A 22410-nucleotide genomic window follows, 5' to 3' on the forward strand; every position below is an offset into this window, starting at 1 on the left:
CAAAGAATGTTGTTAAAAAAAGAGTAAGAGCCAGACTGAGGCAGCATAGCAGACCTGAGCAGGGTCAGCACTGAAGGACTGCAATAGAGGACTGTCACTGTGGGATATAAACATATTCTTGGACCCAGAAATAAAGGTGACAGATACAGTCACTCCCTCAGTGAAGGTCAGCAGTTACATTCACACCAGTTACCACAGGGGGAAAGGAAACAGGCAAAGACATCCACATATTTTAAATATTTTTATTGTGAATCTGTATTCCAAAAAATGAAAAGACTGCAGCTTAGAACTGGATGACTTGGCCCTGCATAACAAAGAGAACAATGGTTAGTGAACATCCCTAATATCAACATTCACACAAGAGCTGTACTGCCCACGGTTACTGGCAGTCTTCAAACTATTCAACTTCCTCTCAGTACATTATCCTCAGGGGAGGATGGGTCCTGCCTCATTGTCCGAGTGAGATTATCACCTAACTGGCATCTTGCACCAGTGAGGAAGCATCAAGACTGCTACAATCTCATGTCAGCTGGGGCCTTACAGACAGCAGAGAGACCCTCGACCATCAGCTGGGGCCTTACAGACAGCAGAGAGACCCTCGACCCATCAGCTGGGGCCTTACAGACAGCAGAGAGACCCTCGACCATCAGCTGGGGCCTTACAGACAGCAGAGAGACCCTCGACCATCAGCTGGGGCCTTACAGACAGCAGAGAGACCCTCGACCCATCAGCTGGGGCCTTACAGACAGCAGAGAGACCCTCGACCATCAGCTGGGGCCTTACAGACAGCAGAGAGACCCTCGACCCATCAGCTGGGGCCTTACAGACAGCATAGACCCTCGACCCATCAGCTGGGGCCTTACAGACAGCAGAGACCCTCGACCCATCAGCTGGGACTGGACTCAACGCCAGCTCCCAGTGGTGAAATGACAACAGGCGATACCACTCCAAAGTCTCGAACAAGAATTGTTAGACAGCGCATCCCCTCCCCCAAGAGATTAAATGTAAGGGAAAACTAGTCTCACGGCTAGAATACGACATGGAGATCACAGTGCGCCACGTACAAGTAATCCTCCTTCCGATACTGAGAGCACGGAGATAACAAGCCGATCCCCTCACACATCCAGTGCCCGATGTCTTCCCCCCCCCCCCCCCCCCCCCCCCACATCTCCCAAACAGAAGCACAGTTCCCACAGCCCTGGGCACACTCACCTTTCTCTTCTTGTCTCCTCCCAGCTCAAAGTGCTTGCATCTCTTGATGGCCAACATTCTCTTGGACCGACAGTTGGGTTCCACGCACTCCATCCTCAGCACGATCTTCTTTGTGGTCTTAGCCTGAAATCACAAGTCCGCAAACTGCCAGTAATATCCTGGTTGACCTCAGCGCCACCCAGTCAGCGAGCACCACACACAGCGCCTGTACCTCACTGACCACCATTAACCCAGATACAAACCGCGCAGAGACAAGTAAATACTCCACGCCCAACTAAAAGCTCCCCAGTGGCACACAGAGTTAGGAATGAGCCAGTGTCACACTTACCATACGGGTCAGAAGCTCACAGGTTGTGCTGTGGGGGGAGCAGGGAGTTAGATAATGCCATCTCAGATAGCACCTGAATGTTATTAACTGGCCTCTAGCGGGTCAGGACAGGAGTGGGTTGCCCTCCCTGTTAGAACTCCCGGCCGACATTCACGGTGTAGCCTCGCACATGCAAGGAATGGGCATTGTGTCAGGTGACTGGCAGCAAGAGCGCAAGCAGCAGCTTCCAGTGAGCTAAACTGAGGAAGGACCAAAGCAATAAATATTTATAGTGTGACCCACACCCATGGGACATGCTCAAGTGATTTACATCCAATTAGCACAAATCAAGTGACTTGGTTGAGGGATAAATACTGGCCAGGTCTCTGGGGAGAATCATAGAATGATACAGCACAGAACGAGGCCATTCAGCCCATCGTGCCTGCTCCTTGAAAGAGCTATCCAATTAGTCCCACTCCCCTGCTTTTCCTCATAACCCTGCAATTTTTTCTTCCAGTATTTATCCAACTCTCTTTTGAAAGTTATTATTGAATCTGCTTCCACCATCCTTTCAGGCAGTGAATTCCAGATCATAACAACTTACTGCGTAAAAAATTCTCATCTCATAGGAACAGGAGTAGGCCATTCAGCCCCTTGTGCCTGCTTCCCCCTTGTTCTTTTGCCAATTACCATAAATCTATGTTCTCTGGTTACCGACCCTCCTGCCACTGGAAACAATCTCTTTCTTTACTCTATCAAAACCCTTTGTGGTTTTAAACACCTCTATTAAATAGCCCCTTAAACCTCTCCGCTCTAAGGAGAACAACCCCAGTTTCTCCAGTCTCACCACATAACTGAATGGTGATTTATTACCATTCTAGTAAATCTCCTCTGCACCCTTTCCCCTGCTCTTCTTCCAATAGTGCCATGGAAACTTTTACGTCCACCCGAGGGGAGCAGACGGGGCCTCGGTTTAACATCTCAGCCGAAAGACAGCATCTCCGACAGTGCAGCACTCCTTCAGTACTGGACTGTGGGTGTCGGCTTGAATTATGGGCTCAAGTCTGGAGTGGAACTTGAACCCAAGACCCTCTGACAGGCGAGAGAGATCATGCTAGCACAGAGCAACGTCGAGGAATTCTTGTCAGCTTAGATCAGAGGCAGCACTCTAATTCAGAAGGTGCAGAAAAGGCAGCTTTCAGGCCCTTTTAAGCACCCTTACCTTTTAAGTTAAGCAGGCAAGTTTGTTGAGAGCTGTCCAATCACAATTTCAAACAATGTACAAAAACCCCTGGAGGTAAAATGACATGCAGAGATGGGGGTGTGGGTGGGGAGGTCCCACTACACTTACTGGTAAAAGCCTCCACTTGCAGCCTGGAAGGCCAGAGTGGGCACTGAACGTCAGCAGCTAACACTATTTGCCCAGGTTTCTCCCCTCGCGGAGCGACAGCCCGGCGCGCTCACAGGGAGCGCGGAGCGACAGCCCGGCGCGCTCACAGGGAGCGCGGAGCGACAGCCCGGCGCGCTCACAGGGAGCGCGGAGCGACAGCCCGGCGCGCTCACAGGGAGCGCGGAGCGACAGCCCGGCGCGCTCACAGGGAGCGCGGAGCGACAGCCCGGCGCGCTCACAGGGAGCGCGGAGCGACAGCCCGGCGCGCTCACAGGGAGCGCGGAGCGACAGCCCGGCGCGCTCACAGGGAGCGCGGAGCGACAGCCCGGCGCGCTCACAGGGAGCGCGGAGCGACAGCCCGGCGCGCTCACAGGGAGCGCGGAGCGACAGCCCGGCGCGCGGAGCGACAGCCCGGCGCGCTCACAGGGAGCGCGGAGCGACAGCCCGGCGCGCTCACAGGGAGCGCGGAGCGACAGCCCGGCGCGCTCACAGGGAGCGCGGAGCGACAGCCCGGCGCGCTCACAGGGAGCGCGGAGCGACAGCCCGGCGCGCTCACAGGGAGCGCGGAGCGACAGCCCGGCGCGCTCACAGGGAGCGCGGAGCGACAGCCCGGCGCGCTCACAGGGAGCGCGGAGCGACAGCCCGGCGCGCTCACAGGGAGCGCGGAGCGACAGCCCGGCGCGCTCACAGGGAGCGCGGAGCGACAGCCCGGCATGTTAACAAATTATTTCCATTCTATACGAGCATAAAGGAATGTATAATGGGAAAAACAAAAGCAGCACGAATAACTAAAATGGTGACGTAATTACGTCTCCACGCTATGGTGCAATCGGCCCCCGCACCCTCATCCCACTTTACTCGAAGGCTACACTTTGTCCCGGCCATACACAAGAACAGGAGAAGACAAGAAATAAAAGCAGGAGTAGGCCACATGGCCCCTCGAGCCTGCTCCGCCATTCAATCAGTTCATGGCTGATCTTTGACCTCAACTCCACTTTCCCGCCCAATCCCCATATCCCTTGATTCTCCTAGAGTCCAGAAATCTATTGAACTCAGCCTTGAATATTTTCAATGACTCAGGGTCCACACCCCTCTGGGGTAGAGAATTCCAAAGATTCACAACCCTCTTCGTGAAGAAATTGCTCCTCATGTCAGTCCTAAATGGCCGACCCCTTATCGTGCGACTTTGCCCTCTATTCTTGGCGCTCTAACCAGGGGAAATAGCCTCTCAACATCTACCCTGTCAAGCCTCCTCACAATCTTATATGTTTCAATGAAATCACCTCTCATTCTTCTAAACTCCAGAGAACATTGGCCCATTCTGCTCAATCTTTCCTCATAGGACAACCCTCTCATCCCAGGAATTAATCTAGTGAACCTTTATTGCACCGCCTCTAAGGCAAGTATATCCTTCCTTCGATAAGGAGACCAAAACTGTACACAGTACTCCAGGTGTGGTCTCACCAAAGCCCTGGACAACTGTAGTAAGACTTCCTTACTCTTGTACTCCAACCCCCTTGCAATAAAGGCCAACATGCCATTTGCCTTCCTAATTGCTTGCTGTACCTGTAGGCTTTAATGCCACATAAAAGGTTGATACACAAGGTAAGTGCTCATGGGGTTGGGGATAATATATTAGCATGGATAGAGAATTGGTTAAAGGACAGAAAACAGAGTAGGGATAAACAGCATTTTCGGGTTGGCAGATTGTAACTAGTGGGGTGCCGCAATGATCAGTGCTTGGGCCTCAGCTATTTACAATCTATATTGAGTCATAGAGTCAGAGAGTTATACAGCACGGATAGAGGCCCTTCGGCCCATCGTGTCCGTGCCGGCCATCAGCCCTGTCTACTCTAATCCCATATTCCAGCATTTGGTCCGTAGCCTTGTATGCTATGGCATTTCAAGTGCTCATCCAAATGCTTCTTGAATGTTGTGAGGGTTCCTGCCTCCACAACCTTTCAGGCAGTGAGTTCCAGACTCCAACCACCCTCTGGGTGAAAAAGTTCTCTCTCAAATCCCCTCTAAACCTCCCACCTTTTACCTTGAATCTATGTCCCCTTGTTATAGAACCCTCAACGAAGGGAAAAAGCTCCTTAGTATCCATCCTATCTGTGCCCCTCATAATTTTGTACACCTCAATCATGTCCCCCCTCAGCCTCCTCTGCTCCAAGGAAAACAAACCCAATCTTCCCAGTCTCTCTTCATAGCTGAAGCGCTCCAGCCCTGGTAACATCCTGGTGAATCTCCTCTGCACCCTCTCCAAAGCGATCACATCCTTCCTGTAGTGTGGCGACCAGAACTGCACACAGTACTCCAGCTGTGGCCTAACCAGTGTTTTATACAGCTCCATCATAACCTCCTTGCTCTTATATTCTATGCCTCGGCTAATAAACGCAAGTATCCCATATGCCTTCTTTACCACCTTATCTACCTGTTCCGCCGCCTTCAGGGATCTGTGAACTTGCACACCAAGATCCCTCTGACCCTCTGTCTTGCCTAGGGTCCTCCCATTCATTGTGTATTCCCTTGCCTTGTTAGTCCCTCCAAAGTGCATCACCTCGCACTTTTCCGGGTTAAATTCCATTTGCCACTGTTCCGCCCATCTGACCAACCCATCTATATCGTCCTGCAGACTGAGGCTATCCTCCTCGCTAATTACCACCCTACCAATTTTTGTATCATCAGCGAACTTACTGATCATACCTTTTACATTCATATCCAAGTCATTAATGTAGACCACAAACAGCAAGGGACCCAGCACCGATCCCTGTGGTACCCCACTGGGCCACAGGCTTCCAGTCACAAAAACAACCTTCGACCATCACCCTCTGCCTTCTGCCACTAAGCCAGTTTTGTATCCAAAGTGCCAAGGCACCCTGGATTCCATGGGCTCGTACCTTCTTGACCAGTCTCCTGTGGGGGACTTTATCGAAGGCTTTACTGAAATCCATGTATACCACATCCACTGCGTTACCCTCATCCACACGCCTCGTCACCCCCTCAAAAGATTCAATCAAATTAGTCAGACATGATCTTCCCTTGACAAAGCCATGTTGACTATCCCTGATTAATCCTTGCTTCTCCAAGTGGAGACTAATTTTGTCCATCAGAATTTTTTCCAATAATTTTCCTACCACTGATGTTAGGCTCACTGGCCTGTAGTTCCCCGGTTTTTCCCTACTCCCCTTCTTGAATAATGGTATTACATTAGCGGTTCTCCAGTCCTCTGGCACATCCCCTGTGGCCAGAGAGGTTCTGAATATATGTGTCAGAGCCCCCGCAATCTCCTCCTTTGCCTCACACAGTAGCCTGGGATACATTTGTCTTGGATGAAGGAACAGAGTGCAATGTTTCCAAGTTTGCTGATGATACAAAGCTAGGTGGGAAAGTAAGTTGTGAAGAGGACACAGAGTCTGCAAAGCGATATAGACAGATCAAGTAAGTGCGCAAGAAGATGGCAGGTGGAGAATATGGGGAAATGGGAGGTTATTCACTTTGGTAGGATGAATAGAAAAGAATATTTTTTTTAAAAGGTGAGACTAAAGATGTTGGTATTGAGGGATTTGGGTGTCCTTGTACACGAATCACACAAAGTTAACATGCAGGTGCAGCAAGCAATTAGGAAAGCAAATAGTATGTTATACTCCAACCCCTTGCAGTAAAGACTAAGAGTTGCAACTATACAGTGCTCTGGGAAGACCACACCTGGAGTACTGTGTAGAATATACTTGCCTTAGAGGAGGTGTAACTAGATTTGATTCCTGGGATGAGCAGGTTCTGCTACGAGGTGCGATTGTGTAGAATGGGTCTATATTTATTAGCCGAGGCACAGAATATAAAAGCATGGAGAATATGCTAGAACTGTATAAAACACTAATTAGAATATAGCTTGAGTACTACGTATAGTTCTGGCCACATTACAGGAAAGATGCGATTGCACTAGAGAGGGTACAGAGGAGATTTACGAGGATATTGCCAGGACTGGAGAATTTTAGCTATGAAGATTGGATAGGCTGGGGTTCTTTTCTTTGGAACAAAGGAAGCTGAGGGGTGATTTAATTGAGGTGTATAAAATTATGAGGGGCCTAAATAGAGTGGATAGAAAGGACCTATTTCCCTTAGCAGTGACCAGGGTGCATAGATTTAAAGTAATTGGTTAAAGGATTTGAGGGGAGCTGAGGAGAAACTTTTTCACCGAGAGGATGGGAACTCTCTGCCTGAAAAGTACCTGGATGTGCACTTGAAGTGCCGTAACCTACAGGGCTACGGACCAAGTGCTGGAAAGTGGGATTGGACTCTTTTTCGGCCGGCACCGACCCGATGGGCTGAATGGCCTTCTTCTGTGCTGTAAATTTCTATGATTCTATATTCTCTGGAGCTTAGAAGAATGAGAGGTGATCTCATTGAAACATATAAAATTCTTAGAGGGCTTGACAGGATAGATGCTGAGTGATTGTTTCCCCTGGCTGGAGAGCCTAGAACTAGGGGGCATCGTCTCAAGAATAGGGGTCGGTCATTGAGGACCAAGATGAGGAAAAATGTTTTCACTCAGAGGGTCGTGAATCTTTGAGATGCTCTACCCCAGAGAACTGTGGATGCTGAGTCGTTGAGTATATTCAAAACTAAGATCGATGGATATTTGGACTCCAGGTATATGGGGATTGGGCAGGAAAGTGGAGTTGAGGTAGGTGATCAGCCATGATCTGATTGAATGGCGGAGCAGGATCAAGGGGCCGTATGGCCTACTCCTGCTCCTATTTCTTATGTCCTTATGATACCCTCACCCAACAAAAATCAATCGGTGAGTCATGGAAATATCAACTGTCCCCTGGCATCCGCAGCCTTTCAGGCTCGAAGGATTATGCCCTCTTATTCTTGAATCCCACACCAGATGAAACATCAACTCTATCGACCCCATCATTTTAAGTAGTGCGATTAGACTGGCAACTCCACTGGAAATCAACGAGCGTGTTAGGGAAAGTGGTGGTAAACAAAACAAGGAGTGGACTAGAGGGAGACAGGTTTGGGCAGCCAAGCACAACAGTAAAATGGTGTGGAGTGTTTCCTCAGCGTAGTATCAGTATTGCAATAATGGATGGTTGAGTGGATCTATTAGTGTCACCATGCATGAGCATTCTAGAACTAGTCCATTAGCTGACTTCACACAAGCACTGCAGTCAGTGGTGGGCACAGGGACAGTCACGGGCACATCATCGATGGAAAGGAGGCAAGTTCCACACTGAAGCCACCCAGGATCCCACTGATGGGCAGAGAGCTGGAATTGAGCAGAATGCAGGCAATCGGCCCAGTACCAAATAAAATCGGCTGGAATGCACTCTGCCTCACCACCCACCCTCCAACATTAAAACAACGGCCTTGAATTTGCTGGGAAGGTAACGGCGAGTTCACGCTGCTCACCGTTATTAGCACGTGAAATGTCCAGCAATGTGTGGCAGGCAAGAAATACACCGTGAGGTGTGAATTGCCACAAATTGCAGGACGATTTGCATCGCTGCTTTACTGGACTCACAAAAACACGGAGCTCGTCCCCAATCTGTCCCCGAGTGTCAACCGGAGCTCGTCCCCAATCTGTCCCCGAGTGTCAAACCGGAGCTCGTCCCCAATCTGTCCCCGAGTCTCAAACCGGAGCTCGTCCCCAATCTGTCCCCGAGTGTCAAACCGGAGCTCGTCCCCAATCTGTCCCAGAGTGTCAAACCGGAGCTCGTCCCCAATCTGTCCCCGAGTGTCAAACCGGAGCTCGTCCCCGAGTGTCAAACCGGAGCTCGTCCCCAATCTGTCCCAGAGTGTCAAACCGGAGCTCGTCCCCAATCTGTCCCAGAGTGTCAAACCGGAGCTCGTCCCCAATCTGTCCCAGAGTGTCAAACCGGAGCTCGTCCCCGAGTGTCAAACCGGAGCTCGTCCCCAATCTGTCCCAGAGTGTCAAACCGGAGCTCGTCCCCAATCTGTCCCAGAGTGTCAAACCGGAGCTCGTCCCCAATCTGTCCCAGAGTGTCAAACCGGAGCTCGTCCCCAATCTGTCCCAGAGTGTCAAACCGGAGCTCGTCCCCAATCTGTCCCAGAGTGTCAAACCGGAGCTCGTCCCCAATCTGTCCCAGAGTGTCAAACCGGAGCTCGTCCCCAATCTGTCCCAGAGTGTCAAACCGGAGCTCGTCCCCAATCTGTCCCAGAGTGTCAAACCGGAGCTCGTCCCCAATCTGTCCCAGAGTGTCAAACCGGAGCTCGTCCCCGAGTGTCAAACCGGAGCTCGTCCCCGAGTGTCAAACCGGAGCTCGTCCCCAATCTGTCCCCAAGTGTCAAACCGGAGCTCGTCCCCAATCTGTCCCCGAGTGTCAAACCGGAGCTCGTCCCCGAGTGTCAAACCGGAGCTCGTCCCCAATCTGTCCCAGAGTGTCAAACCGGAGCTCGTCCCCAATCTGTCCCCGAGTGTCAAACCAGAGCTCGTCCCCAATCTGTCCCCGAGTGTCAAACCGGAGCTCGTCCCCAATCTGTCCCAGAGTGTCAAACCGGAGCTCGTCCCCAATCTGTCCCCGAGTGTCAAACCGGAGCTCGTCCCCAATCTGTCCCCGAGTGTCAAACCGGAGCTCGTCCCCAATCTGTCCCAGAGTGTCAAACCGGAGCTCGTCCCCAATCTGTCCCCGAGTGTCAAACCGGAGCCCGTCCCCAATCTGTCCCAGAGTCTCAAACCGGAGCTCGTCCCCAATCTGTCCCAGAGTGTCAAACCAGAGCTCGTCCCCAATCTGTCCCAGAGTGTCAAACCGGAGCTCGTCCCCAATCTGTCCCAGAGTGTCAAACCGGAGCTCGTCCCCAATCTGTCCCAGAGTGTCAAACCGGAGCTCGTCCCCAATCTGTCCCAGAGTGTCAAACCGGAGCTCGTCCCCAAGTCTCAAACCGGAGCTCGTCCCCAATCTGTCCCCGAGTGTCAAACCGGAGCTCGTCCCCAATCTGTCCCCGAGTGTCAAACTGGAGCTCGTCCCCAAGTCTCAAACCGGAGCTCGTCCCCAATCTGTCCCCGAGTGTCAAACTGGAGCTCGTCCCCAAGTCTCAAACCGGAGCTCGTCCCCGAGTGTCAAACTGGAGCTCGTCCCCAAGTGTCAAACCGGAGCTCGTCCCCAATCTGTCCCAGAGTGTCAAACCGGAGCTCGTCCCCAATCTGTCCCAGAGTGTCAAACCGGAGCTCGTCCCCGAGTGTCAAACCGGAGCTCGTCCCCAATCTGTCCCAGAGTGTCAAACCGGAGCTCGTCCCCAATCTGTCCCAGAGTGTCAAACCGGAGCTCGTCCCCAATCTGACCCCGAGTGTCAAACCAGAGCTCGTCCCCAATCTGTCCCCGAGTGTCAAACTGGAGCTCGTCCCCAAGTCTCAAACCGGAGCTCGTCCCCAATCTGTCCCCGAGTGTCAAACCGGAGCTCGTCCCCAATCTGTCCCCGAGTGTCAAACTGGAGCTCGTCCCCAAGTCTCAAACCGGAGCTCGTCCCCAATCTGTCCCCGAGTGTCAAACCGGAGCTCGTCCCCAATCTGTCCCCGAGTGTCAAGAAATTGCTGCATTCGTGCTGCAAATATGAATGAATCTCACCGCAGACATTTTGGCCTGTTAATTCATATTGTAAGGACCCTGTTAATGATGTGATTTATGGTCCTGACATGAAACTCAATCTAAATGGCCTAGAAAGGGAACAATTGAAACTGCCAAGTCTCACTGCTGCAGGTAGAAAATTGTTCCTACTTTTCCTTTCTGCTTCTTTTCTCAGGTTGCCCCGCTCCAGAAAATTCTGGGCCATTAAATCTTCCCTGTACTTTGAACCAACCCAACAATCCACCATGTATAGTCCATGAGACATCTCACCGTCCCAACAATCCACCATGTATTGTCCATGGGACATCTCACCGTCCCAACAATCCACCATGTATTGTCCATGGGACATCTCACCGTCCCAACAATCCACCATGTATTGTCCATGGGACATCTCACCGTCCCAACAATCCACCATGTATTGTCCATGAGACATTTCACCGTCCCAACAATTGACCATGTATTGTCCATGGGACATCTCACCGTCCCAACAATTGACCATGTATTGTCCATGAGACATCTCACCGTCCCAACAATTGACCATGTATTGTCCATGAGACATCTCACCGTCCCAACAATTGACCATGTATTGTCCATGAGACATCTCACCGTCCCAACAATCCACCATGTATTGTCCATGAGACATCTCACCGTCCCAACAATTGACCATGTATTGTCCATGAGACATCTCACCGCCCCAACAATTGACCATGTATTGTCCATGAGACATCTCACCGCCCCAACAATTGACCATGTATTGTCCATGAGACATCTCACCGTCCCAACAATTGACCATGTATTGTCCATGAGACATCTCACCGTCCCAACAATCCACCATGTATTGTCCATGAGACATCTCACCGCCCCAACAATCCACCATCTATTGTCCATGAGACATCTCACCGTCCCAACAATCCACCATGTATTGTCCATGAGACATCTCACCGTCCCAACAATTGACCATGTATTGTCCATGGGACATCTCACCGCCCCAACAATCCACCATGTATTGTCCATGAGACATCTCACCGTCCCAACAATTGACCATGTATAGGGACGGTGAGATGTCTCACCCCAATCTACCATGTATACAGTCCATGAAAGACATCTCACTCACACCATCAAACAGCAAACCGTCAAACAAATTGTTTTCCCCACTAAGAAACTTCAACTCAAGAGCAACGCCAACGGCAGAGAACGATAAAACCGAAACACTCAACCAAGCAGGCACACTTCAAGCAAGGTACCCATGAGTCAGAGGGAATATTGGACCTCTCTGCAAAGTCTAACAGGAAGAGAGAGAACTTGCATTTCTATACCACCTTTCACAACCTTAGGGTGTCCCAAAGCACTTTACAGCCAATGAAGTTATTTTGAAGTGACGCCATTGTTGTAATGTAGGGTATTTGTGCACAGCAAGGTCCCACAGACAGCAATGAGATAAAGACCAGATGCTTTAGGAACAGGAGTAGGCCATTCAGCCCCTCGTGCCTGCTCCGCCATTTGATAAGATCATGGCTGATCTGTGATCTAACTCCATATACCTGCCTTTGGCCCATATCCCTCAATATCTTTGGTTGCCAAAAAGCTATCTGACTCAGATTTAAATTTAGCAATTGAGCAAATCGCCGTTATGTTGGCTGAGGGATAAATATTGGCCGGCACAGCGGGGGCTGAGCTCACCTGCTATTCGAATGCCATGGCATCTTTTACGGCCACCTGAGGGCAGACTCAATTTAACGACACATCCGAAAGACAGCACCTCCGACAGCGCAGCGCTGCACTGAAATGCTAAGCTGCCATTCTCTTACCTTCTTTCGGAATATAGGCTTTGTCTGTCCACCATAACCACTCTGCTTTCTGTCGTAACGCCTCTTACCTGTAGGAAGAACTGCAGTTAGACAGTCCCAACACAGTACTCAGCACCTAAACCCATGACTGGGAACACCCCACACCCTTAAAAACAACAGGACTCTGAACAAGTGTCTAGATATCCCAATTAACCCCTTCTCTCCATTATGGAAAGGCCTAACACGATCAATTCCCCTTGAGGACAGTTAGTTTGCAGGCCAGGGAAGCCCATGCAGGTCTGCAATGGAGGCAGTTCCCTGGTGTCAGCTATCTGTCAAGTATGGACAAAGTGTCTCCAGTGCCAGCCTCTAACCAGCCAGAATGGGGACTTGCCCCCTCCCTGGATGAGCACTCCTCCAGATAGGCCAGGAGGTCTGACACCATTTGGCATCCAACACTCTGCCCAAGGGTACTGGTATTACACCCAGCGTTAATGCCCACCGGTGTGCGCTCACTCACCCTGTGCGTACAAGGAGTCCTTCCCCTTCTTGTACTGGGTAACTTTGTGGGGCTGGTGCTTGCGACATTTCTTGCAGTATGTCCTCCGGGTCTTTGGTACATTGACCTGTACGGGAAGAGAGGAGTAAAACCACCAGGTGAGCTCCAGCTTAACAGCTTTCAACTTTAAAACAAAAAGGGAGGGAATCTTTCCAGCTGCGAACCTGAGCGCCTGCAGCTGGCACAAGGAGCTGGACTGACGATGCTCCACCCCCCAATACCCGGACCCCAGTAAACAGAGGGGCTTCACTGCACCCCCCCAAAACACCCCGCAATACATGGACCCCAGTAAACAGAGGAGCTTCACTGCACCCCCCCCCAATACCCAGACCCCAGTAAACAGAGGGGCTTCACTGCACACCCCAATACCTGGACCCCAGTAAACAGAGGGGCTTCACTGCACCCCCCCCCCCCAATACCCAGACCCCAGTAAACAGAGGGGCTTCACTGCACACCCCAATACCTGGACCCCAGTAAACAGAGGGGCTTCACTGCACCCCCCCAAAACACCCCGCAATACATGGACCCCAGTAAACAGAGGGGCTGCACTGCAACCCCCCCAATACCCAGACCCCAGTAAACAGAGGGGCTTCACTGCACCCCCCCAATACCCAGTAAACAGAGGGGCTTCACTGCACCCCCCCAATACCCAGTAAACAGAGGGGCTTCACTGCACCCCCCCCAATACCCGGACCCCAGTAAACAGAGGGGCTTCACTGCACCCCCCCCCCAATAATCAGAGGGGCTTCACTGCACCCCCCCAAACCCACCCCCCAATACCTAGACCCCAGGAAACAGAGGGGCTTCACTGCACCCCCCCCCAATACCTAGACCCCAGTAAACAGAGGGGCTTCACTGCACCCCCCAATATCTGGACCCCAGTAAACAGAGGGGCTTCACTGCACCCCCCCAACACACACACAGGGCTTTGTCCCATCGGCACCCAAACCCAACCACTGCCAGAGTGAGCCCTAGACCGTGCAGGCTATTCGACCATGGGGGGGCATCACACCCCCCGGGGGACACGGTCTGACTCAGGATCCCGGGCCCCTCCGCTGACCCCTCGGGTCGCTGGTCCCCGGGCCCCACTCCGGCTCCCCGATCCGCCGCACTCGGTGGTGGTGCTGGACGGGGACCGCGGCCTGTCCTGGGCCCGGCCGCCATCTTCCCGCCTCTCGCAGGCCCGGGGAGCGCTGCCACCATCGGTCTCTCCGCCGGCCCATACCGCTGCCGGCCGGCCGGTCAGGCGCGGGTGACGGGTCCCGGCGGCTCTCCGTGCTGTTAGCGGCGCTGCGCGGCGCGGATGGCGGCCGATTGCCCTCAGGCCCGCGGCCTCCCGCTCACCATCTTCCCGAGTCCACACAGAGCGGAGAGAGCGCGCTGACGTCACCGCGCCGCACTTATAGAGAGCCAGGAATCCTGGGACACTGGAGGTCTCACGGCAGCGCCGGCAAGAGCGGCGCGTCCCGTCCCGTCACTGGGAGGACCGGAAATGAGTGGCTGGGAGGACTGAGGGAATGACCAGAGCCAATGGACAGAGCAGGGAGGGAGAGAGAAAGGAGAGGACATTGATTTAACTGGAAGGGTAGTGAATAGTGAGGAGGATGGTGATAAACTTCAGGAGGATATAGACAGGCTGGTGACACAGGGCAGATTAAATTTAACACAGAGCAGTGTGAAGTGATACATTGCAGTAGGAAGAATGAGGAGAGGCAAAATAAACTAAATGGGACAACTCTAAAAGGGGGTGGAGGAACAGAGAGATCTGGGGGTATATGTGCACAAATCATTGAAGGTGGCAGAGCAGGTTGAGAAAGTGGTTAAAAAAGCATACGGGATCCTGGGCTTTATAAGTAGAGGCACAGAGTACAAAATCATCGGGGCAGGACTTGCTCTGGAGTTAACGGGGAGCTCCCAGGGCGCTCCGTTCTTTATGGCGAATCGAAGGAGCGAGTTCTGGCGTGACGCGGAAATCATGAACCTGCTCCTATTGGTTTGTCGGCGATTTTTGACAGCTGTGCAGCAAAGGGCCATCGCACTCTGCAATCAGAGAGATCACTGAAAAATCACAAACTCGCTCATCCACCCAATTACACCAATGACTAATTACACCACCGAAAGGTACGCTCAAAAATACCAGTTCTAATCTATGATGTGGAGATGTCAGGTGAGTGTGGGATTCCTTGAAGGTTACCGATATATAGTCAGAGAACAATGCCTGGTGATCACAGGTAATCAGTTGGAGAGATTATCTGTAATCACCAGGCATTGTTCTCTGACTATATAAGCGGCAATTTTCAAGGAATCCCACACTCACCTGACAAAGGAGAAAGCCTCCAAAAGCTTGTGATTTTCAAATAAAACTGTTGGACTATAACCTGGTGTTGTAAGATTCCCTACAGTTCTAATCTAAGTTTTAAAAGCATAGTTAGTCTTAATGACTGCCAAACAACAAAAAATTAATTTTTAAAAATGTGGAGTCTCATATTACTCCTTATTTTAATAGTTTTTGGTTATTTAAAAAAAAATTAAAATTAAAAAACTATTTTTTTACGTTTACCTTCTCTTTAATTTAATTCAATGATTTCTTTGTTTTTTTATTTAAAATAATTTAATTTTTTTATTTACAATGACTGCCAGAATAGTAACTTTAAATGAACAAAGTCTGTTTGCCTGAATCTGTGGGTGGGGCTTCTCTTGCTGATAGATTTTGTGGGCGTGTCTTCTCCTCACAGACTGTTCCATCACTTACGCTGCTCAGAGGCTGGCTAGATTGCACACAATTTTTTAAAAGTTCAAAATCACGCAAGTGGATGCCACAGAGCCCGCAGTAAGTACATTTGTTAATTTAATTCACAGGAGCTGCAGCGATCGGTGCCTCACCACTCTGCCCAATTCTGGCCCGATAGACTCTTGCAGCACGGAAGGAGGCCATTCAGCCCGTCGTGCCTATGCTGGCACTTTCAAAGAGTTGTCCAATTTAGTCCCACACCCCTGCTTTTTCCCCAAAACCCTGCAAATTAGTCCTCTTCAAGTGCGTGTCCAATTGCCCTTTTGTAAGTTCGGATGGAATCTACTTCCACCACCCTTTCAGGAAGTGCGAGATCAGCAAGATCTTACCAACCCTCTGTGTGAAAAAATTTCTCCTCATTTCCCCTCTGGTTCTTATGCCAACAATGTTACATCTATGACCTTGGGTTACCTGCCCACTTGCCAGTGGAAACAGTTTCTCTCTATTTGCTCTATCAAAACGCCTCATAATTTTGAATACCTCTATCTGGCCTCCCCTTAACCTTCTCTGTTCTAAGGAGAACAATCCCAGCTTCTCCAGTCTCTCCACATAACTGAAGTCCCTCATCCCTGGTACCATTCTAGTAAATCTCCTCTGCACCCTCTCCAAGGCCTTTTCATCCTTCCTAAAGTGTGGTGCCCAGAATTGAACACAATACTCCTCGCCAGCGACGCCCACATCCCATGAACGAATAAAAAAAAAGTTGAGGCCTAACCAGAGATTTGTAAAAGTTTTGCATAACTTCCTTGTTTTTGTATTGAAACCAAGTATCCCAAATGCTTTGCAAGGATCTTTGCAAAAGCACAGAGCTTGAGCCCACAGGTTGGTAAAGACAGAGAGTGAACCTCAAACAGAGTGAAGCGCTGACAGAGTGAGGACTTTCAACTGGGAATTAGGTGGACGGGGAAAGGAGGTGCTAAGTGAATTAAACCAAAGGTAGAATCATAGACTCGTAGAAAGGTTACAGCACAGAAGGAGGCCATTCGGCCCATCGAGTCTGCGCCAGCTCTCTGCAAGAAAAATCCAGCTAGTCCCACTCCCCCGCCCTATCCCCGTAGCCCTGCAATTTTTTCGTTTCAAGTACTTATCCAGTTCCCTTTTGAAGGCCATGATTGAATCTGCCTCCACCACCCCCTCGGGCAGTGCATTCCAGATCCTAACCACTCGCTGTGTAAAAAAGTTTTTCCTCATGTCACCTTTGGTTCTTCTGCCAATCACCTTAAATCTATGTCCTCTGGTTCTTGACCCTTCCACCAATGGGAACAGTTTCTCTCTATCCACTCTGTCTAGACCCTTCATGATTTTGAATACCTCGATCAAATCTCCTCGCAAATTCTCTGTTTCAAGGAGAACAACCCCAGCTTCTCCAGTCTATCCACGTAACTAAAGTCCCTCATCCCTGGAATCATTCTAGTAAATCTCTTCTGCACCATCTCTAAGGCCTTCACATCTTTCCTGAAGTGCGGTGCCCAGAACTGGACACAATACTCCAGTTGTGGTCGAACCAGTGTTTTATAAAGGTTCATCATGACTTCCGTACTTTTGTACTCCATGCCTCTATTTATAAAGCCCAGGACCCCGTTTGCTTTCTTAACCGCTTTCTCAACCTGCCCTGCCACCTTCAACGATTTGTGCATGTATACTCCCAGATCTCTCTGTAGTTGTGCCCTCTAGTTTATATTGCTTCTCCTCGTTCTTCCTACCGAAATGTATCACTTCACATTTTTCTGTGTTAAATTTCATCTGCCACGTGTCCACCCATTCCACCAGCCTGTCTATATCAACTTGAAGTCTATCACCATCCTCCTCACTGTTTACTACACTTCCAAGTTTTGTGTCATCTGTAAATTTTGAAATTGTGCCCTGTGCACCCAAGTCCAAGTCATTAATATATATCAAGAAAAGCAGTGGTCCCAGCACTGACCCCTGGGGAACACCACTGTACACCTCCCTCCAGTCCGAAAAACAACCGTTCACCACTACTCTCTTTCCTGTCCCTTAGCCAATTCTGTATCCATGTTGCTACTGCCCCCTTTATTCCATGGGCCGCAATCTTGATAAGCCTACTATGCGGCATTTTATTAAATGCTTTTTGAAAGTCCATATACACCACATCAACTGCATTGCCCTCATCTACCCTCTCTGTTACCTCATCAAAAAACTCTATCAAGCTGGTTAAACACGATTTGCCTTTAACAAATCCGTGCTGGCTTTCCCTAATAAATCCACACTTGTCCAAGTGACTGTTAATTCTGTCCCGGATTATCGTTTCTAAAAGTTTCCCCATCACCGAGGTTAAACTGATTGGCCTGTAGTTGCTGGGTTTATCCTTACACCCTTTTATGAACAAAGGTGTAACATTTGCAATTCTCCAGTCCTCTGGCACCAGTCCCGTATCTACGGATGTTTGGAAGATTATGGCCAGTACCTCCGCAATTTCCACCCTTACTTCCCTCAGCAACCTAGGATGCATCCCATCCGGACCGGGTGATTTATCTACTTTAAGTACAGCTAGCCTTTCTAGTACCTCCTCTTTATCAATTTTTAGCCCATCCAGTATCTCAACTATATTCATTTACTGAGACTCTGGCAGCATTTTCTTCCTTGCTAAAGACAGAGGCAAAGTATTCATTTAGTACCTCGGCCATGCCCTCTGCCTCCATGAGTAGATCTCCTTTATGGTCCCTAATCAGCCCCACCCCTCCTCTTACTACCTGTTTACTGTTTATATGCCGATAGAAGACTTTTGGATCCCCTTTTATGTTGGCCGTCAGTCTATTCTCATACTCTCTCTTTGCCCCTCTCATTTCCTTTTTCACTTCCCCTCTGAACTTTCTATATTCTGCCTGGTTCTCACCTGTGTTATCAACCTGACAACTGTCATACGCCCCTTTTTTCCGTTTGATCTCACTCACTGTCTCTTTTGTCATCCAGGGAGCTCTGGCTTTAGTTGCTCTGCCTTTCTGCCTCGTGGGAATGTACCCAGACTGTACCCGAACCGTCTCCTCTTTAAATTACAGTTTTACCTGCCAGTCTTTGATTCCAATTTACCCGGGCCAGATCTGTTCTCATCCCATTGAAATTGGCCCTCCTCCAATTGAGTATTTTTACTTTAGAGTGGTCCGTGTCCTTTCTCATAGTTATTCTAAACCTTATGATACTATGATGGCTGCTCCCTAAACTCTCCCCCACTGACACTTGCTCCACTTGGCCCACCTCATTCTCTAGGACCAAGTGCAGAAACGTCTCCTTCCTCATTTGGCCGCTCACGACTAAGACCGAGTGGAGCATAAAGGGAACCAAGTCAAAAGTCAAAAAGTGAAGTCACAAGACGAGGAGGGCCGAGGGTAAGTCAGTAAGGATTTAGTTCATTAGTTAGTATTTTTAGTGATTATTGGGGATAAAGGGAGCGGAGGCCCGGGAGCAGAAGGAGAGGGACCAGAGACCGAGAGCAGGGCGGGGATATAAAGGAGAGGGACCAATGACCGAGAGCAGGGCGGGGATATAAAGGAGAGGGACCAGAGACCGAGAGCAGGGCGGGGATATAAAGGAGAGGGACCAGTGACCGGGGGCAGGGTGGGGATATGAAGGAGAGGGAGCAGTGACCGAGAGCAGAGCGGGGATATAAAGGAGAGGGACCAATGACCGAGAGCAGGGCGGGGATATAAAGGAGAGGGACCAGAGACCGAGAGCAGGGCGGGGATATAAAGGAGAGGGACCAGTGACCGAGAGCAGGGCGGGGATATAAAGGAGAGGGACCAGTGACCGAGAGCAGGGCGGGGATATAAAGGAGAGGGACCAGTGACCGAGAGCAGGGCGGGGATATAAAGGAGAGGGACCAGAGACCGAGAGCAGGGCGGGGATATAAAGGAGAGGGACCAGTGACCGAGAGCAGGGCGGGGATATAAAGGAGAGGGACCAGAGACCGAGAGCAGGGCGGGGATATAAAGGAGAGGGACCAGAGACCGAGAGCAGAGTGGGGATATAAAGGAGAGGGAGCAGTGACCGAGAGCAGGGCGGGGAAAAAAGGAGAGGGAGCAGTGACCGAGAGCAGGGCGGGGATATAAAGGAGAGGGACCAGTGACCGAGAGCAGGGCGGGGAAAAAAGGAGAGGGAGCAGTGACCGAGAGCAGGTGGGGAAATAAAGGAGAGGGAGGAGTGACCGAGAGCAGGGCGGGGATATAAAGGAGAGCGACCAGTGACCGAGAGCAGGGCGGGGATATAAAGGAGAGGGACCAGTGACCGAGAGCAGGTGGGGAAATAAAGGAGAGGGAGGAGTGACCGAGAGCAGGGCGGGGATATAAAGGAGAGGGAGCAGTGACCGAGAGCAGAGCGGGGATATAAAGGAGAGGGACCAGTGACCGAGAGCAGGGCGGGGATATAAAGGAGAGGGACCAGTGACCGAGAGCAGGGCGGGGATATAAAGGAGAGGGACCAGTGACCGAGAGCAGGGCGGGGATATAAAGGAGAGGGACCAGTGACCGAGAGCAGAGCGGGGATATAAAGGAGAGGGACCAGTGACCGAGAGCAGGGCGGGGATATAAAGGAGAGGGACCAGTGACCGAGAGCAGGGCGGGGAAAAAAGGAGAGGGAGCAGTGACCGAGAGCAGAGCGGGGATATAAAGGAGAGGGACCAGTGACCGAGAGCAGGGCGGGGATATAAAGGAGAGGGAGCAATGACCGAGAGCACGGCGGGGATATAAAGGAGAGGGAGCAGTGACGGAGAGCAGGGCGGGGATATAAAGGAGAGGGAGCAATGACCGAGAGCAGAGCGGGGATATAAAGGAGAGGGACCAATGACCGAGAGCACGGCGGGGATATAAAGGAGAGGGAGCAGTGACGGAGAGCAGGGCGGGGATATAAAGGAGAGGGAGCAATGACCGAGAGCAGAGCGGGGATATAAAGGAGAGGGACCAGTGACTGAGAGCAGGTGGGGAAATAAAGGAGAGGGAGGAGTGACCGAGAGCAGGGCGGGGATATAAAGAAGAGGGAGCAGTGACCGAGAGCAGGGCGGGGATATAAAGGAGAGGGACCAGTGACCGAGAGCAGGGCGGGGATATAAAGGAGAGGGACCAGTGACCGAGGGCAGAGTGGGGATATAAAGGAGAGGGAGGAGTGACCGAGAGCAGGACGGGGATATAAAGGAGAGGGAACAGTGACCGAGAGCAGGGCGGGGATATAAAGGAGAGGGAGCAGTGATCGAGAGCAGGGCGGGGATATAAAGGAGAGGGAGGAGTGACCGAGAGCAGGGCGGGGATATAAAGGAGAGGGACCAGTGACCGAGAGCAGGGTGGGGATATAAAGGAGAGGGAGGAGTGACCGAGAGCAGGGCGAGGATATAAAGGAGAGGGACCAGTGACCGAGAGCAGAGTGGGGATATAATGGAGAGGGAGCAGTGACCGAGAGCAGGGCGGGGATATAAAGGAGAGGGACCAGTGACCGAGAGCAGGGCGGGGATATAAAGGAGAGGGACCAGTGACTGAGAGCAGAGCGGGGATATAAAGGAGAGGGAGCAGTGACTGAGAGCAGGGCGGGGATATAAAGGAGAGGGAGCAGTGACCGAGAGCAGAGCGGGGATATAAAGGAGAGGGACCAGTGACCGAGAGCAGGGTGAGGATATAAAGGAGAGGGACCAGTGACCGAGAGCAGAGCGGGGATATAAAGGAGAGGGACCAGTGACTGAGAGCAGGGCGGGGATATAAATTAGAGGGAGCAGTGACCGAGAGCAGAGTGGGGATATAAAGGAGAGGGAGCAGTGACCGAGAGCAGGGCGGGGATATAAAGGAGAGGGACCAGTGACCGAGAGCAGGGCGGGGATATAAAGGAGAGAGACCAGTGACCGAGAGCAGGGCGAGGATATAAAGGAGAGGGACCAGAGACCGAGAGCAGGGCGGGGATATAAAGGAGAGGGACCAGTGACCGAGAGCAGGGCGGGGATACAAAGGAGAGGGACCAGTGACCGAGAGCAGGGCGGGGATATAAAGGAGAGCGACCAGTGACCGGGGGCAGGGTGGGGATATGAAGGAGAGGGACCAGTGACCGAGAGCAGGGCGGGGATATAAAGGAGAGGGACCTGTGACTGAGAGCAGGGCGGGGATATAAAGGAGAGGGACCAGTGACCGAGAGCAGAGCGGGGATATAAAGGAGAGGGACCAGTGACCGGGGGCAGGGTGGGGAAAGAAGGAGAGGGACCAGAGACCGAGAGCAGGGCGGGGATATAAAGGAGAGGGAGCAGTGACTGAGAGCAGGGCGGGGATATAAAGGAGAGGGACCAGTGACCGAGAGCAGGGCGGGGATATAAAGGAGAGGGACCAGTGACCGAGAGCAGGACGGGGATATAAAGGAGAGGGAGCAGTGACCGAGAGCAGGGCGGGGATATAATGGAGAGGGAGCAATGACCGAGAGCAGGGCGGGGATATAAAGGAGAGGGAGCAGTGACCGAGAGCAGGGCGGGGATATAAAGGAGAGGGAGCAGTGACGGAGAGCAGGTCGGGGATATAAAGGAGAGGGAGCAATGACCGAGAGCAGAGCGGGGATATAAAGGAGAGGGACCAGTGACCGAGAGCAGGGCGGGGATATAAAGGAGAGGGAGCAATGACCGAGAGCAGAGCGGGGATATAAAGGAGAGGGAGCAGTGACCGAGAGCAGAGCGGGGATATAAAGGAGAGGGACCAGTGACCGAGAGCAGGGCGAGGATATAAAGGAGAGGGAGCAGTGACTGAGAGCAGGGTGGGGATATAAAGGAGAGGGACCAGTGACCGAGAGCAGG

General features: G+C 51.5%; 2 protein-coding genes across 3 annotated transcripts in view; one reads left to right on the forward strand and one right to left on the reverse strand.

The window, feature by feature from the left end:
• Positions 1-228: 228 nt before the first annotated feature.
• Positions 229-14301, reverse strand: rpl36a (ribosomal protein L36A). 2 transcript variants are annotated; one of them, XM_067976823.1, is made up of 5 exons: positions 14195-14301; positions 12812-12917; positions 12313-12380; positions 1213-1335; positions 229-304 (listed from the first exon to the last, which is right to left on the reverse strand). In XM_067976823.1, exons 1-5 carry the CDS (start codon positions 14195-14197, stop codon positions 284-286), a joined length of 321 nt encoding a protein of 106 aa, XP_067832924.1. In that variant the 5' UTR covers positions 14198-14301; the 3' UTR covers positions 229-283. The 2 variants fall into 2 exon arrangements, with proteins under 2 accessions (XP_067832924.1, XP_067832925.1); XM_067976824.1 differs by lacking the exon at positions 14195-14301 and adding an exon at positions 14012-14016.
• Positions 14302-14343: 42 nt separating this feature from the next.
• The window catches only part of btk (Bruton agammaglobulinemia tyrosine kinase), a 354337-nt gene continuing 346270 nt past the window's right edge, over positions 14344-22410 (forward strand). The window contains 2 exon segments of the mRNA XM_067976821.1: positions 14344-14971; positions 15586-15680. The gene's annotated coding sequence lies outside the window, so the exon portion shown is untranslated.

The sequence above is a fragment of the Heptranchias perlo genome (genome assembly GCF_035084215.1).
Source record: "Heptranchias perlo isolate sHepPer1 chromosome 15 unlocalized genomic scaffold, sHepPer1.hap1 SUPER_15_unloc_1, whole genome shotgun sequence".
Classification (NCBI taxonomy): domain Eukaryota; kingdom Metazoa; phylum Chordata; class Chondrichthyes; order Hexanchiformes; family Hexanchidae; genus Heptranchias; species Heptranchias perlo.

Coding starts and splice junctions, on each gene's coding strand:
- rpl36a (XM_067976823.1), bottom strand. Junction 1,336..12,312: donor AGCCTATATTCCGAAAGAAG/GTAAGAGAATGG, acceptor TTGTGATTTCAG/GCTAAGACCACAAAGAAGAT. Junction 305..1,212: donor GAGGAGACAAGAAGAGAAAG/GTGAGTGTGCCC, acceptor TTTGTTATGCAG/GGCCAAGTCATCCAGTTCTA.